At 35.7% G+C, this 14,236-nt stretch overlaps 1 protein-coding gene across 4 annotated transcripts in view; it reads left to right on the top strand.

Moving 5' to 3' along the window:
* The window catches only part of LOC114476907 (sodium- and chloride-dependent GABA transporter 2-like), a 34,827-nt gene that overhangs the window by 14,951 nt on the left and 5,640 nt on the right, over nucleotides 1–14,236 (top strand). For 2 of the 4 annotated variants that reach the window (XM_028468921.1, XM_028468931.1), the window contains exons 2-12: nucleotides 1,719–1,963; nucleotides 3,292–3,426; nucleotides 7,016–7,156; nucleotides 7,237–7,327; nucleotides 8,155–8,287; nucleotides 9,598–9,732; nucleotides 10,724–10,827; nucleotides 11,851–11,975; nucleotides 13,299–13,411; nucleotides 13,493–13,630; nucleotides 13,735–13,837. In XM_028468921.1, the coding sequence (XP_028324722.1) occupies nucleotides 1,719–1,963; nucleotides 3,292–3,426; nucleotides 7,016–7,156; nucleotides 7,237–7,327; nucleotides 8,155–8,287; nucleotides 9,598–9,732; nucleotides 10,724–10,827; nucleotides 11,851–11,975; nucleotides 13,299–13,411; nucleotides 13,493–13,630; nucleotides 13,735–13,837 (1,463 nt within the window). Of the gene's footprint in view, nucleotides 1–1,435; nucleotides 1,649–1,718; nucleotides 1,964–3,291; nucleotides 3,427–7,015; nucleotides 7,157–7,236; nucleotides 7,328–8,154; nucleotides 8,288–9,597; nucleotides 9,733–10,723; nucleotides 10,828–11,850; nucleotides 11,976–13,298; nucleotides 13,412–13,492; nucleotides 13,631–13,734; nucleotides 13,838–14,236 lie in introns of those variants that run through there. The other 2 variants (XM_028468939.1, XM_028468912.1) reach the window with 2 other exon arrangements.

Genomic DNA, 14,236 nt, shown 5'->3' with positions numbered 1-14,236 from the left:
TATTCAACTGTAATTAGAGACAAAAGTGCGATATTCGTTTTTAACACGTTGGTTTTTCAATATCAGTGGAAAAGTCGATACCGTTGTTGACCGAAATTAAATTTTATGATAAATATATGCCAATAATATCGCCCGTCTCTGCTTAAAATTCTACATTTATGCATGTATTTATTTTTGGCTTCTCTGTTGGGAATGTACATTTAAAAATGGTATTGTTTATATAATCGAAACAGAGCGTAATCCTCGGTTGTTTATATTAAGACATTAACGTAAGCATGACTGAGCAAATGCTACTGCCAATTATAGTATCTCAATGATGAATGCAATGATGTCTCGTCATTGGGTGTGTAGTCATTCACACAATTATTCTGAATTACAAAACTGGAAACACTGCCTCACCCCATTCCTAATGTATCATTTGTACAAAATGACAGTAGAACAACATGCATTTAACTTATTAGCATTAACAAATATACTAGTGTACGTGATGCAATTGTTTGGCTGTATGACAAAAAAAAAATCTAAATGTTAAATGAAAATAACTTTAAAACTAAATTTTAATGAAATTAGCATCTATTTTTAGCATCTAAAAATAAGGAGCACGTTAAACTGGTTTTGCACTTGGAGTGACAGTGACATTAGGCTCAACCCATTTTTGCTACTTTTTAACCTTTTTCTGCAACTACACCAAACTTGCCATATTTTAATCTATTTCCATCACTTTTTCTTGCCACATTTTTGCACCTTTTAATGCATTTTTGTTACATGACTCCCATTTCTGCCACTTCTCCATCAAAATTAAATGCCTTTTCTGCACATTTTTCCACTTTAAAGACATTTTAGGCACTTATAAACCTTTTCCACCACTTTTCCCACCTAATGTTGACTGATTATTGTCACTTTTAACCTGTTTTAACCATGTTTCATGCTTATTTGTTGCCAATTTAATCACATTTGTGCCATTATTTGCCAGTTTAAACTAATTCTATCTGCTAATTGTTTGAATATTGACACTTTGAACCCATTTTTACCACTTTTAACCAATTTCTGTGATTTTTAAAGTCTCATTTTACCATCTTTTCCACCATTTTTTGTCACTTTTAACACATTTTGTTTCTGATAAAAACAAGGATTTACATTTTTAAGATGAATATATACTATGGTGAAAATAATACTAAACTTCCTGAATAGGCTCAGTCTACACATGACTGTTCTTCAATGTCTGTGTTCAACCACCTTCAGGTACAGTGGGGGTCCCCGCTCTTTGGGACCTTTATTTTGGGGGTCACGGGCTGAAAAGGTTGAGAATCACAAGTTTAAACAGGGAAAGACAAAGAAATGGAACAATTGTAGTTGTGATTATTTCTATATGAACAACAGCTGAACAGAATCTGCTGATGTCATGTGTCTTATCTGTGGGGAGAAAAAAAAAAAACTCAGCAAGGTCAGTGCAGAAATACCTCCCCTCCTGATGCTGAAAATAACAAATGTTTCTCCACCCAAGCGTCCTGCTGAGAGCAGATAAGACGCACACCCAGCCAAACTCATCCTTGAGACTCATAACTGAGATAGGTGAAGTCAGTCTAACCAACAGGCACATAATCCGTCACTCGGGCTCGTACTTGTTTCATTTCGGGGTTGCGGAGATGTGAGTATGAAGTGCTTTGTCATGCTTCAGCTGCGACTGTTTATTTTTGATTATTTTTTTTCCCCCTCAGGGGTGTTTGCATATCTCTGCCAAAGCCGGTAATGGCCGACCAACCGCCTGCCGAGCAGATGGACTCGCTGCTCAACAAGCTCCCATCGGTGAACTCCTCCAAAGGAAAGGAACTCTCCAAAGACGGCCTCCACGCCAGAGGACAGTGGGCCAGTAAGGCGGAGTTCTTGCTGGCTGTTGCCGGGCAGATCATCGGGCTTGGCAACGTGTGGAGGTTCCCCTACCTTTGCTACAAAAACGGAGGAGGTAAAAACTGCAGCCGTCGAGTTAACGTAGTTTAACTCTCAATTTCCACCGCTTCCGAAACCGCAACTCAGCTGACAGGTTGAACAGGAAGTAGTGCCTAAACACAGAATAAAATATCTGGATTATTTTTCAAATAAAATACTGTGTTAAATTCGAGTCGTAATTCCATTCATTGATCAAGGTTACCGACCTTTTGGGGCCTCCTGCGGGCCAATTTTGGACTCTATCCAAAAACCAAGCATATATTTGGACACGGGAATAAAATCATTTTTGACAAAATTAATGCTTCTTTTTGGCTCGAAAATTGTGTGTTTCGGCTCTAGCGGGTGCAATTCGGATTCTATCCGAAAACCGAGCACATATTCGGACTCGGGAATAAAACCGGTCCGCTGATACCATATTTTCGATAAAATTTGCACTTTTTTTACGGCCCGAAAATTGGGCGTTTCGGCTCTAGCGGGCGCAATTCGGACTCTATCCGAAAACTGAGCACATTTTTTAAGTCGGGAATAAAACCCGTCCATTGATACCACATTTTTGATATAATTAGCACTTTTTTTTTTTGCCCCAAACATTGTGCGTTTCGGCGCTATCGGGCGCAGTTTAAACTCTTTCCCAAAACCAAGCACATATTTGGACACGGGAATAAAATCTGTCGGCTGATACCACATTTGTGACAAAAATAATGCTTTTTTTTTTTGGCTCGAAAATTGTGCGTTTCGGCTCTAGCGGGTGCAGTTCGGACTCTATCCAAAAACCAAGGACATATTCGGACACAGGAATAAAACCTGCTACCATATTTTCGACAAAATGAAAAAAAAATTTTCAGCCTGAAAATTGGCCATTTCGGCTCTAGTTGGCGCAATTCAGACTATCCGAAAACCGAGCACATTTTTGAAGTCGGGAATAAAACCCGTCCACTGATACCACATTTTTTCGACAAAATTAACACTTTTTTTCGGCCCAAAAATTGTGCATTTCAGCTCTAGCGGGCGCAGTTTGGACTCTTTCCCAAAACCAAGCACATATTCGGACACGGGAATGAAACCTGTAGGCTGATACAACTTTTTTTGATGTGAAAATTATCCGTTAAGGCTCTAGCGAGCACAATTCGATCAATCCGAGCACTTTTAAACCCGTATTTCACATATAAACATTGCATTTATCCATGGTTGATCATCGATTACACGTGAATGAGCGTGATTTTCTAGACTGCTGGTGTGGATTGCTTGACTACAGATTGCGCTGCAGTTACGCAGCGGAGCAGTTTCTGAGCAGCTATGGATTCATTGGAAATCTAGGGTAATATTTTGTTTTTTTCTGTTCAGGTGTGTTTTTCATTCCTTACCTGTTGTTCCTGGTTCTGTGCGGCATCCCTTTGTTCCTTCTGGAGACCTCGTTGGGACAGTTCACCAGCCTGGGAGGGGTCAGCGCCTGGAGGAGCATCTGTCCACTGTTTGGAGGTAATTTTACTAAAATGTTACTGTGTCTTTAGAGCAGACATGGGCAACGTGAGGGCCACAAAGTAAATACGCAAAATGACTCCAGTAACACACAAGTTGCTTGCAATGGGACTTCAAAAATACACAAAAGGACAATAAAATACACCAAAGGAGAACAAAAATAAACAAAAGGACAATAAAATACACAAATGGAGAACAAAAATAAACAAAAGGACAATAAAATACACAAATGGAGAACAAAAATAAACAAAAGGACAATAAAATAACATAAGGTTACACCAGAAACACTCAATGTCACAAGATAAGGTGATTTTGACTGGAATGTTTCCACTGCGTGTATTTGATGTTTTTATTTATTCTGAGTTCTAACCCGACGTGAACTCCACGGCCATGAACTTTGCTGCACTTTTACGTTTTTTATGGCGTAGCCGCACGATAAGGATAAGCTTACAGTGCTACATTTATTTATTTACAGTGACCTGAACTTGAGATAACTGGGAAAGTGCTGAACGTTGCACTACCTACTGTACTATCACGTTTAAAGATGATTTATTAACATTGCATACAGATTTAGTTCATTGTGTGAACAACAAGCTTATTCATTCAGTTTGAATATGATTGCACACAAACATAAAGATAAAAAAAACATCTTCCTAAAAGTTCGACTTGCTTTACGAAGAATTACTGCATATTTCACCATAAATTTAAGAAAATTGTCTATTTTTCTATCATTGTGTGTGTTTTTGCAGTCGTGTTTTTTATTTAATTTTTTTGCTGTATTTTTGGGGACATGTTTTGTGTGTTTGTTGTGCTTTTTTGTTTTTCAAAGTAATTTTGTCTGTATTTTTGTAGTCATTTTGCATATTATTGTTGAGTTTTTTTGTTGTCTTTTTTTCTGTCATTTTTGTGTATTTTTTTATTGTTTTGTGACTTTTTTGTGTGTTTTTTGTTGTCTTTTTCTTTCTTTTTTCATTTTAAATGATTGTGTGTTTTTCTTGTTGTCTTGTGTGTATATGGAGTCATTGGGTGTATTTTCTGTCGTTTTTGTTCCTTTTTTGTTTTTCTTTTTGTTGTTTTGTGTATTTTTTGTTACGTATATTTCTGTTTTGTGGACATTTCTGTTTTTTTTTTTTTTTTTTTTAATTGTTTTCTGTGTTTTTGTAGTAATTGTCTACTTTTGTTGTAATTTTAATTTTTTTTCCTCTTATTTTATTGCCTTTTTCTTTGTTTTTTAAGTTATTTTGTGTGTTTGGAGTCAAAATATATATTTCTCTGTTGTTTATGTTATGGTTTTGTGTTTGTTTGTTTTTTTAGCATTTTGTGTTTCTCTTGTTTTGTGCGTTCTTGTAGTCATTTTTTTTGTTGCAATGTACTTTTGAAATTATTCTGGGTATTTTTGTGTACATTCCTGTCTGTTTTTTTTTTTCTTGTTTCATGTGTTTTTGTAGTGAGTTTGTCATTTTTCTGTTGTTTTGTACATTCTTGTCGTCATTTTGTGTATTTTTGTTCTCGATTTTGAGCATTTTTCTGCATTTTTGTAGTGATTTTTTTGTATTTTTCTCTTATTTTGTTGCCTTTTTCTTTGTTTTTTAAGTTATTTTGTGTGTTTGGAGTCAAAATAGGTATTTCTCTGTTGTTTTAGTTATGGTTTTGTGTTTTTAGCATTTTGTGTTTCTCTCTTGTTTTGTGCGTCCTTGTAGTCATTTTTTTGTTGCATGTACTTTTGAAATTATTCTGGGTATTTTTGTGTACATTCCTGTCTGTCAGCGTATGTATTTTTCTGTTGTTTTGTGCATTCTTGTCGTCATTTTGTGTATTTTTGTTCTCGATTTTGAGCATTTTGTGGCTTTTTGTGTATTTCTTGTTGTGTATTTGAAGTTAATATGTGTATTCTTCTGTTATCCTTGTTGTCGGTTTTGTGTTTTTCTTGTTAAAATGATGTGTATTTTCCAGTCATTTTGTGTATTTTATATTCGTAGCCTTCCACGCAGGAACTAAATGCTGCTCATTAACAGTGAATCTGATGTTTGCTCTGTGAAAATGACGTCTTTAATCTGTTGACCATATGTTGGGGTGGGAAAGAGCGTCTTTCCATTTGAACATTAGCCAACAAACTGTTAAATATCATCATATTAATGAAGCCATCAGGGAAATGAGCATCTATTGGATCCACACCAAACGCTGAGCTCACTGGGGATTGGTGGTGACCATAAATAATATCCGTCACTTTGTAAACTCACTTTTCTTTTTCTCTCATTTTGTGCATTTTTCTTGTCTTTTTCTTTACATTTTTGAAGTTGTGTTTTTTTGTTATTGTTTTTACTGTATGTGTGTTCTGTTATTTGGACTGTTTTTTTTTTTTTGACTCCTTTTGGGGTTTTTCCTGTTGTCATTTTGTTTATTTTTCTCTGATTGAGTGTGTTTCTGGAGTCATTATGTGCGTTTGTCTTGTCATTTTCTTTGTTTTTCTTGTTGTTTTGTGTGTATTTGAGGTCATTGTGTGTGTCTTTCAGTTGTTCTTTGTCCTTTTTGCATTTTCTCTATTTTTTTTTTTTTTTTTTCCGTTGGTTTTTTGTTATTGTTTTTGTGTGTTTTTAACATTTTGTGCATTTTTTTTGTTGTTGCACATACGTGTGTATTTTTTGTACTTTTGGAGTCCTTTTGAGTAATTTTCTTTTATTTTGTGCATTTTTTTGTTGTCTTTTTTGAAGTTTTGTGTGTTTTTCTTGTTGTTTTGTGTGTATTCGGGGTCACTGTGTGTGTTTTTCTATTGTTTTGTCCTTTTTGCATGTCGTGTTTTTTGTTATTGTTTTTGTCAATGTTTTGGCATTTTTTTTGTTGTTGCATGTACTTTTTGAGACCTTTTGGGTTTTTCATTTTGTCATTTTAATGTGTTTTTTTCTTATTTAGATGATTCTGGTGTCATTTTGTAGCTTTTGGTTGTAGTTTTCTTTGGTTTTTTTATTCTTTTGTGTGTGTTTTTGTAGTCATGTTTACTTTTGGAGTCATTTTGTGTTTTCTTGCTGTCATTTTGAGTATTTGTTTTTCATTTTGTGCGTTTCTCTTGTCTTTTTTTGTCATTTTGGGTGTTATTCTTGTTGTTTTGTGTGTTTTGGCATTTTTTTGTTGTTGCGTGTTGTTTTTATGTTAACATTTTGTGTAATTTTCTCTTATTCAGTGTGTTTGTGGAGTCATTTTGTGGATTTTTGTTGTCTTTTTCTTAATTTTTTTAAGTTCATTCATGTGTACCATATTTTTGCTGTTTCTGTTGTCATGAGTACTTTTGAGTATTCATCTTTCATTTTTGTGCATTTTTGTTGTCTTTTTTGTCATTTTGGGTATTATTCTTGTTGTTTTGTGTGTTTTTTTGTTCTTTTTGTGTGTTCTTATGCATTTTGTTTTGTCATTGTGTGTGCTTTTGGAGTTCTTTTGGGTTTTTCTCTTATCAATTTGAGTGTTTTCCGCTCATTTTGTGGGTTTTTGAGTCATTTCTGCCTTTTTGTTGTATTTTTCTTTGTTTTTAAAGTTTGTGTGTATTTTTGATGTTTTGCGTAATGTCTTGTTGTGTCTGTGTGCCTTTTCTCCACAGGCCTGGGCTATGCCAGCCAGGTGATGATCCTCCATGGTTGCGTGTACTACATAGTCATTCTGGCCTGGGCCGTGTTCTACCTGTCCTACAGCTTCCAGGCCGAGCTGCCGTGGTCGCACTGCAACAACTCGTGGAATACCGGTCAGAAAATGACTCATCGTAACCATTTTTTTGCTATTTAAATTCATGCTAAAGCTAACTGTGCACGTGTCCACCTATAGAGGCCTGTGTTCTGTTTGACTACCACAACCAGACCGCCAATGCCACTAGCCTGCCTGGCAACGCCACATCACCCGTTATGGAGTTCTGGGAGTAAGTCGAGCATTTTTTTCCAATTTTTCATATTAATAGATACCAATATAGCAATGCAATATCAATAATGACAAATTTAAATTTATCATATAACGATAAAAGTGCACAATATGTGCGATTTTGTGAGTTTTTGCTGTCCTTTTCCTTATTTTTTCAATTCATGTGTACTTTTGAAGCCATTTTGTGTGTTGTTTTGTGTTTTTTTTTTTTTAATTTATTGTGTGTTTTTCTGTTGTTTTTGTGTATTTTTCCCAATTCTTTTTGAGAATTTGGAGTTATTTTGGGTTTTGCTGTTGTCATTTTGTGTAGTTTTCTCTCATATAGTGTGTTTTTGGAGTCATTTTGTGTGTTTTTGTAGTCATTATATGTACTTTTGAAGTTATTTTGTGTATTCATGGTGTCATTTTAAGTATTTATCTCATTTTGTGCATTTTTGTTCTCTTTTTTTTGCCATTTTGTGTGTTGTCCCTGTGTTTTGTGAGTATTTAGATGTATTGTGTGTTTTTCTGAAGTTTCTTTGTTCTTTTTGTGAATTTTTTGTCTTTCATGTCCTTTTAGGGTTTTCTGTTGTCATTTTGAATAATTTTCTCTCACTTAGTGTGTTTCTGGAGTCATTTTGTGTAATTTCATAGTCAATATGTGTACTTTTTAATTGATTTTGTGTGTTGTTGTTCTAGTTTTTTGTGTATTTAGAATCCTTTTGGGTTTTTCTATTGTCATCTTGTGTAATTTTCTCTCATTTAGTGTGTCTCTGGAGTCTTTTTTTTTAAATTTTTTTTAGTTGAGCCATTCCATGTCAAATGCTCACGAGCGTCTTTGTGTTCCAGGCGAGAGGTTCTGCGACTCTCCGACTCTTTGGACTCACTGGGGCCCGTCAGCTGGAAGCTGGTTCTGTGTCTGGCCGTGGTTTGGATCGTCTGTTACTTCTGTGTCTGGAAGGGCGTGAAGTCGACTGGAAAGGTGAGCGTTGAGTGTGCAGGTCTCCTTCATGACTACTGGAATTATTAGTGGGTTACCTCATGGTTTCATTCATCTTTGTAGCGTTTTCTGGCGCAATCAACTATTGTTTTCTTGTATTTTTTTGTTTTTTTTCTCTGTGTGTGGTAATAATATCTTTGTTTGGTTGCCACCGTGTTTTTGTTTCTCCCGTTTTCTGCATTGATGTTGTCATTTTCTCTATTTCTTATAAGTTGTGTTTTTTTTCTGTTGGTTTTTTGTTGTGCATGTACTTTTGGGTCTTTATGATGTCATTTTGTGTATTTTTTTCTTAGTGTATTATATGTGTACTTTTTAAGTCATTTTCTGTGTCATTTTGTGCATTTTTAGTTGGCTTTTTTGTGTGTATTTGGGGTCATTTTGTGTGTTTTTCGGTTGCTTTTTGTGTATTTTTCCTTGATTTTTTTTGGTGTATTTTTCTGAATTTTTTGTTAAGTCCTGTTTTTTTTCTGTGGGTTTTTGGTTATTGTTTTTGTGTGTTCTGGCATTTTGTAGGTTTTTTGTTGTCCTTTTCTTTATTTAGAAAAAACTAAAATTGTGAGTATTTTTATTGTTGTGTGTTTGTAGTCATTCTGTGTACTTTTCAAGTGATTTTGTGCACTTTTAGTTGTCTTTTTTTTGTTGATTTGTGTATTTTTCTTGTTGTTTTGTGTGTACTTTTGGAGTCCTTTTCGGTTTTCCGTTTTGAGTGTTTTCCTCATATTTTGTGTTTTTTTTGTCATTAGTGGCTTTATATTGTCTTTTTTTTGTTTTTAATGTTTATGTTGTTGTTTTGAGTAATATCTTGTTGTGCTTGTGTGCCTAAGTTGTTCATCTGCAGATTTTTTTTGTCCTTTTGGGTTTTTTCACGTCATTTTGTGTATTTCTGTCATTTCTTTTGCATTTTCTGCATTTCCTTTGTAATTTTCTCTATTTTTTTTAAAGTTTTGTTTTTTTTTCTGTTTCTTCTTTTGTGTGTGTTTTGGCATTTTGTGCACTTTTTATTGTTGCATGTACTTTTTGAGTAGTTTCTGGAATCTTTCTGTTGAGTTTTTTCTTGTTTTTTTTTTTTTTTTTTTTATTAATTCATGTGTATTTTTGTTGTTATATTGTGTGGTTTGATTTTTCCTCGGTGTTAAAGTCATGGGGATTTTCTCTGTCTTTATATTTCTTATATTTATATGAACTCTTCTCTTTTTTTGAGCTGCACTCAGGATGTAAAACCGAGCTCCTTTTTTTCCCCCCTTTGAGATTTATTTACTTTGTAGTCATCACCGTCTCCTCCTGGGTTGTAGGTGGTGTACCTGACGGCCACCTTCCCCTACGTCATGCTGTTTGTGCTGCTGGTGCGCGGCGCCACCCTGCCCGGGGCCACCCAGGGCATCATCTACTACCTCAAACCCAACCACACTCGACTGGCAGACCCACAGGTACCAAAACACAACACATCATGCACTAGTTTTTGTTCATTACGTGCATCGTAGAATGGAACTTCTCGAGATGTCGAGGTCGAAGCCTTTCTAATCCTGTGTGCGCACACAAGTGTTGTTCAAAAATGTAGTTTTTCAGAAATTAGAATCAGAAATACTTTAATAATCCCAGAGGAAAAAGGACTTTTCCAAGTGGTTCCAAGTAAAAATTTATAACAAAGACCAAGACAATAGTTATTTTTGTCTTCTTTTTAAAAAATATGTTGAGGTTTCATTTATTAATTACATGATGTGTCAAAGACACATCATTGCGATCAGCAGACACCTCTGAAGACGACTGGCAGTTGACATGTCAGGAGATCAAAGTACATTTTCTGAGAAATTTGTCTTGAATAAATGAAACCTGAACATAATAGTTTATTATTGATACAAGAATACAAATTGAATGATAAGTAAGGATTAAACACTAATAATTAAATGTGCAAATATTCTACAAATCTACATGAATATACAAGTAAACGTAAATAAAGAAGAATCAAGAAACAGTGAACCGAAATATGTGGAATCGTATCTTATTTTATGTATGTATGTACTAGTCAGGCACTGATGTTGGACGACAAGGCCTGGCTCACATTCTCCTTTCCAGTTCATCTCAAAGGTGCAGGATGTCATATTAGAACGTTCCCTTAAACTGTTCCCACAAAGCTGGAAGCATCACATTGTCCAAAATGTAATTAAAAAAGTAGTAAATAAGTAGTTCAAACAGACAAATAATGGGCATGACAGATTATGAATGCGGTTAATGTTGCAAAAATAGGCATGAAATATGGTGAAAAGTGGCAATCATGGGTCAATATATGCAACATTAGTTGGAAAAGTTGTGGAAAGTAGAAAAATTTAAAGTAAAGGCACTGAAATGTGATGAAGTGGCAGAAATGGGAATAATGTAGCAAAAATGTATTAAAAATGTTATTTCTCCATCCGACCACAGGTGTGGATGGACGCAGGCACGCAGATATTTTTCTCGTATGGAATCTGTTTGGGAAGTCTGACAGCCCTCGGCAGCTACAACAAATACAACAACGACTGCTACAAGTGAGCCACTGTCTCTCACACACACACACACACACACACACACACACACACACACACACACACACACACACACACACACACACACACACCAAAAAGTGAGAAAGGTTCCATGTTTTTTTTTTTGTGCGTAATTTTTCTGTAATTAATTAATCACAACCAGGTTAGTCGTTCAGCCTAAGTTACCGCGATAAGAGGAAATCTAGCTGCCCCAAAAGCACACAAAAGGACAGAGACAATACGCGAATCGACAACAAATATACACAAAATGGCTCCAAAAACACACTATCAGAAATATATATTACAACTCCAAAACACACAAAAGGACACTTAAATACACAAAATAATGACAAATTCACTGCAAAAAACACACAAAATAACAAAAATGTGCCAAATAATGACAAAAAAACAAAATGGTTCCAAAAAACATGATAGATGACCACAAACACACCCAAAACAATTTACAATACGAAACACATATAAAGACTTGTAAGACACAAAATGACAACAAAAGTACACAAAATGGCTCCAAAAACACCCAAAACAATATAAATAATATAAATTAAGACTCCAAAAACATATGAGGACAGCAGAAAAAAACAAAAATACACAATCACTCCAAAAACAAACTACGATCTCTTAAAAACATAAAAAGGACAGCAAAACTACACAAAGTCGCCCCAAAATGACAACAAAAGCACCCTAAACAAAAACACACACTGTTCCTAGATAAACGCAGAGCCTGAAATGCAGCGTATAAGCTCTTACGGCTTCGCCGGCTTCCAGAAGGAATGACAGGAATGGACAGAGAAAACACACTGACACGACCACACCTCAGAGAAAAGTGCTGACTGTGGTGTTTCCCACAGCCCCCCCCCCCCTCTATCGCTGACAGAACACTTCACTCCACGCTCGTATTTACAGTAACACGACAAAGCCCTGCAATTTAGGACCAGACACACACGATACTCAGTCTGTATCGCTGAACCTTGTGTTTTTTTTCCTTTGTGTGTGTGTGTTTTTCAGGGACTCCTTCCTGCTCTGCCTCCTGAACAGCACCACCAGTTTTCTGGCTGGTTTTGCCATCTTCTCTGTGCTGGGCTTCATGGCTGAGGAGCAGGGCGTTGACATATCCGCTGTAGCCCAGTCAGGTAATAATAATAATAATAATAATAATAATAATAATAATAATAATAATAATAATAACCGTCAACCACCCCCCAAAGTGTTTAAATCCAGTTACAGCAACTGAAAGTGACATTTTCAATGTTTTTTTTTTTTTTTTGCTGAAATGTGGGCACATTTTAATCGGATTAATTAATGTGTAGCCATGGATTAATTGCATTTGCTAAGTAATAATCGTGGCTTATACAAATGCATCCAAAATGCATATAAGCTGTGGATTAATCTTTAAACTTTGAACTTGTCACATTTGCAAACGCATGCCTTAGAATTAATATATGCCGTTTAGCAGGAAAGAAAACATGTTTTTATTTGTTTTTCTCTTGTTGTGAGTCTTTATTTTTTTAATTTTGTGTATTTTTGTTGTTTTGTGTGTTTTTTTTTTTTTTCATATTTTCGTAAAACAGTAGTTAAATGTACAGTATGTAAAAAAACATTTTGAATTGCAATTTTTTGGGGGGGATTGGTTTGGTTTTGGGGGCCACACTAAATCATTCTGAGGGCCCCATGTCTGATTTAAATGTATTAGCACCTTTTTATTGATGCTACATTATAGATACTGTAATGTCCAGACTAACACACAAAAAAGGACATGAACGACATGCATAATGACAACACACAAAAAAATAACACACAAAAAAAACTACACAACATGATGACAAATGTACGAAATACAACAACGGGCCAAATGACGACAAAAATAATACACAAATTGACAACAAAAATACACACAATGGCTCCAAAAAAACCATGGATGACCACAAACACACCCAAAACAACAGAAAAAAACTCATAATACACAAAATAACTCTTAAAACCCATTAAAATAACTCTTAAAAACATAAAACCACATCAAATAAACAAGAAATGGCCCCGAAAACACACGAAATAACAAAAAGGTGGCAAATAACAAAAAATACACCACGACTCCAAAAGCGTACAAAAGGACAGATAGACGACAAAAATACACAAAATGGCTCCAAAAACACCATGGATGACTAACACTAAAGTTACACTTAAAGTGAGAACAAAAATACACAAAATAACTCAAAAAACACACTAAAATAACTCAAAAATCACCCAAAACAAATCAGAAATATAGAATACAACTCTAAAAAGACACAACACGATAACAAGAATACACAAAATGGCTCCAAAAACACCTAAAATCCCAAATGAAGCACCCAACACACAGTATTCCAACAAAAAAATGACATAAAAACAGATGGACTCACATTTATTATCCTGTTATTAATTATTACTCAGTGGCTGATTATTGGTTGAATCCTCAGGACCAGGTTTGGCGTTCATCGCCTACCCCCGAGCTGTGGCCATGATGCCCCTCCCCCAGCTGTGGGCCGTTTGCTTCTTCCTCATGATCATCATGTTGGGCTTGGACACTCAGGTTGGTTTGAGCCACGTTTTCTTTTACGTACACAGCCTTTAGCGGCGCTCACCTGTGTGTGTGTGTGTGTGCGTTTCCCAGTTTGTGAGTCTGGAGGCTCTAATGACCTCCGTCACAGACCTGTACCCTCACCTGATTCGCCGAGGCCACCGCAGAGAGCTGCTGCTGCTGGTTATCTGCGTGGTCTGCTTCCTGTTTGGACTGGTCATGGTCACACCGGTGGGTCACATGGGAGGACGTAATGTGTGTGTGTGTGTGTGTGTGTGAGCAGTTAATAAATAAGGAGAATCGATGTTTGTTTTTGTTTTCCCACGTCGCTGCAGGGCGGGCTCTACGTGTTCCAGATCTACGACCACTTCTCCTGCAGTGGAGCCAGTCTGCTGCTGCTCTCCATCTTCCAGTCCCTGGCCATCGGCTGGGTCTACGGTACCAAACTACAACTGTTTTTACATTTTTCACATTTTCTTGATTATGGCCCCCGAGTTTCTGTTTCCAAAATGTTCCAAATATTGCAAATATTGTAGTTATTACTAATGTTTTTATTTTTGTGTAACCTCCCACAGTCTTTGCCCCATTTTAGTCTTTTTTAACTTTTCAATTACTTTGACTTTTTTTCTTAAAAATGTTGCCATTCATTTTTATTGAGAAATAAATGATGTGCTCACAGCCTCTATTTATACCTCTGACCAAAAGCAATAATGTAGTCACACACTTTTATCATTCTTTCTCCTCTTTATTGCTTTTACACATTTCGTTTCCATATTTTTCTTAATTTTAGTTCAAAATAATTCTTCTTCCAGCCCGATTTGATTAAAGAAGTCATTC

The sequence above is a fragment of the Gouania willdenowi genome, chromosome 2 (genome assembly GCF_900634775.1).
Source record: "Gouania willdenowi chromosome 2, fGouWil2.1, whole genome shotgun sequence".
Classification (NCBI taxonomy): Eukaryota; Metazoa; Chordata; class Actinopteri; order Blenniiformes; family Gobiesocidae; genus Gouania; species Gouania willdenowi.
The sequence above is the reverse complement of the archived record's forward strand: the minus strand, read 5'-3'. Positions and strand labels throughout refer to the sequence as shown.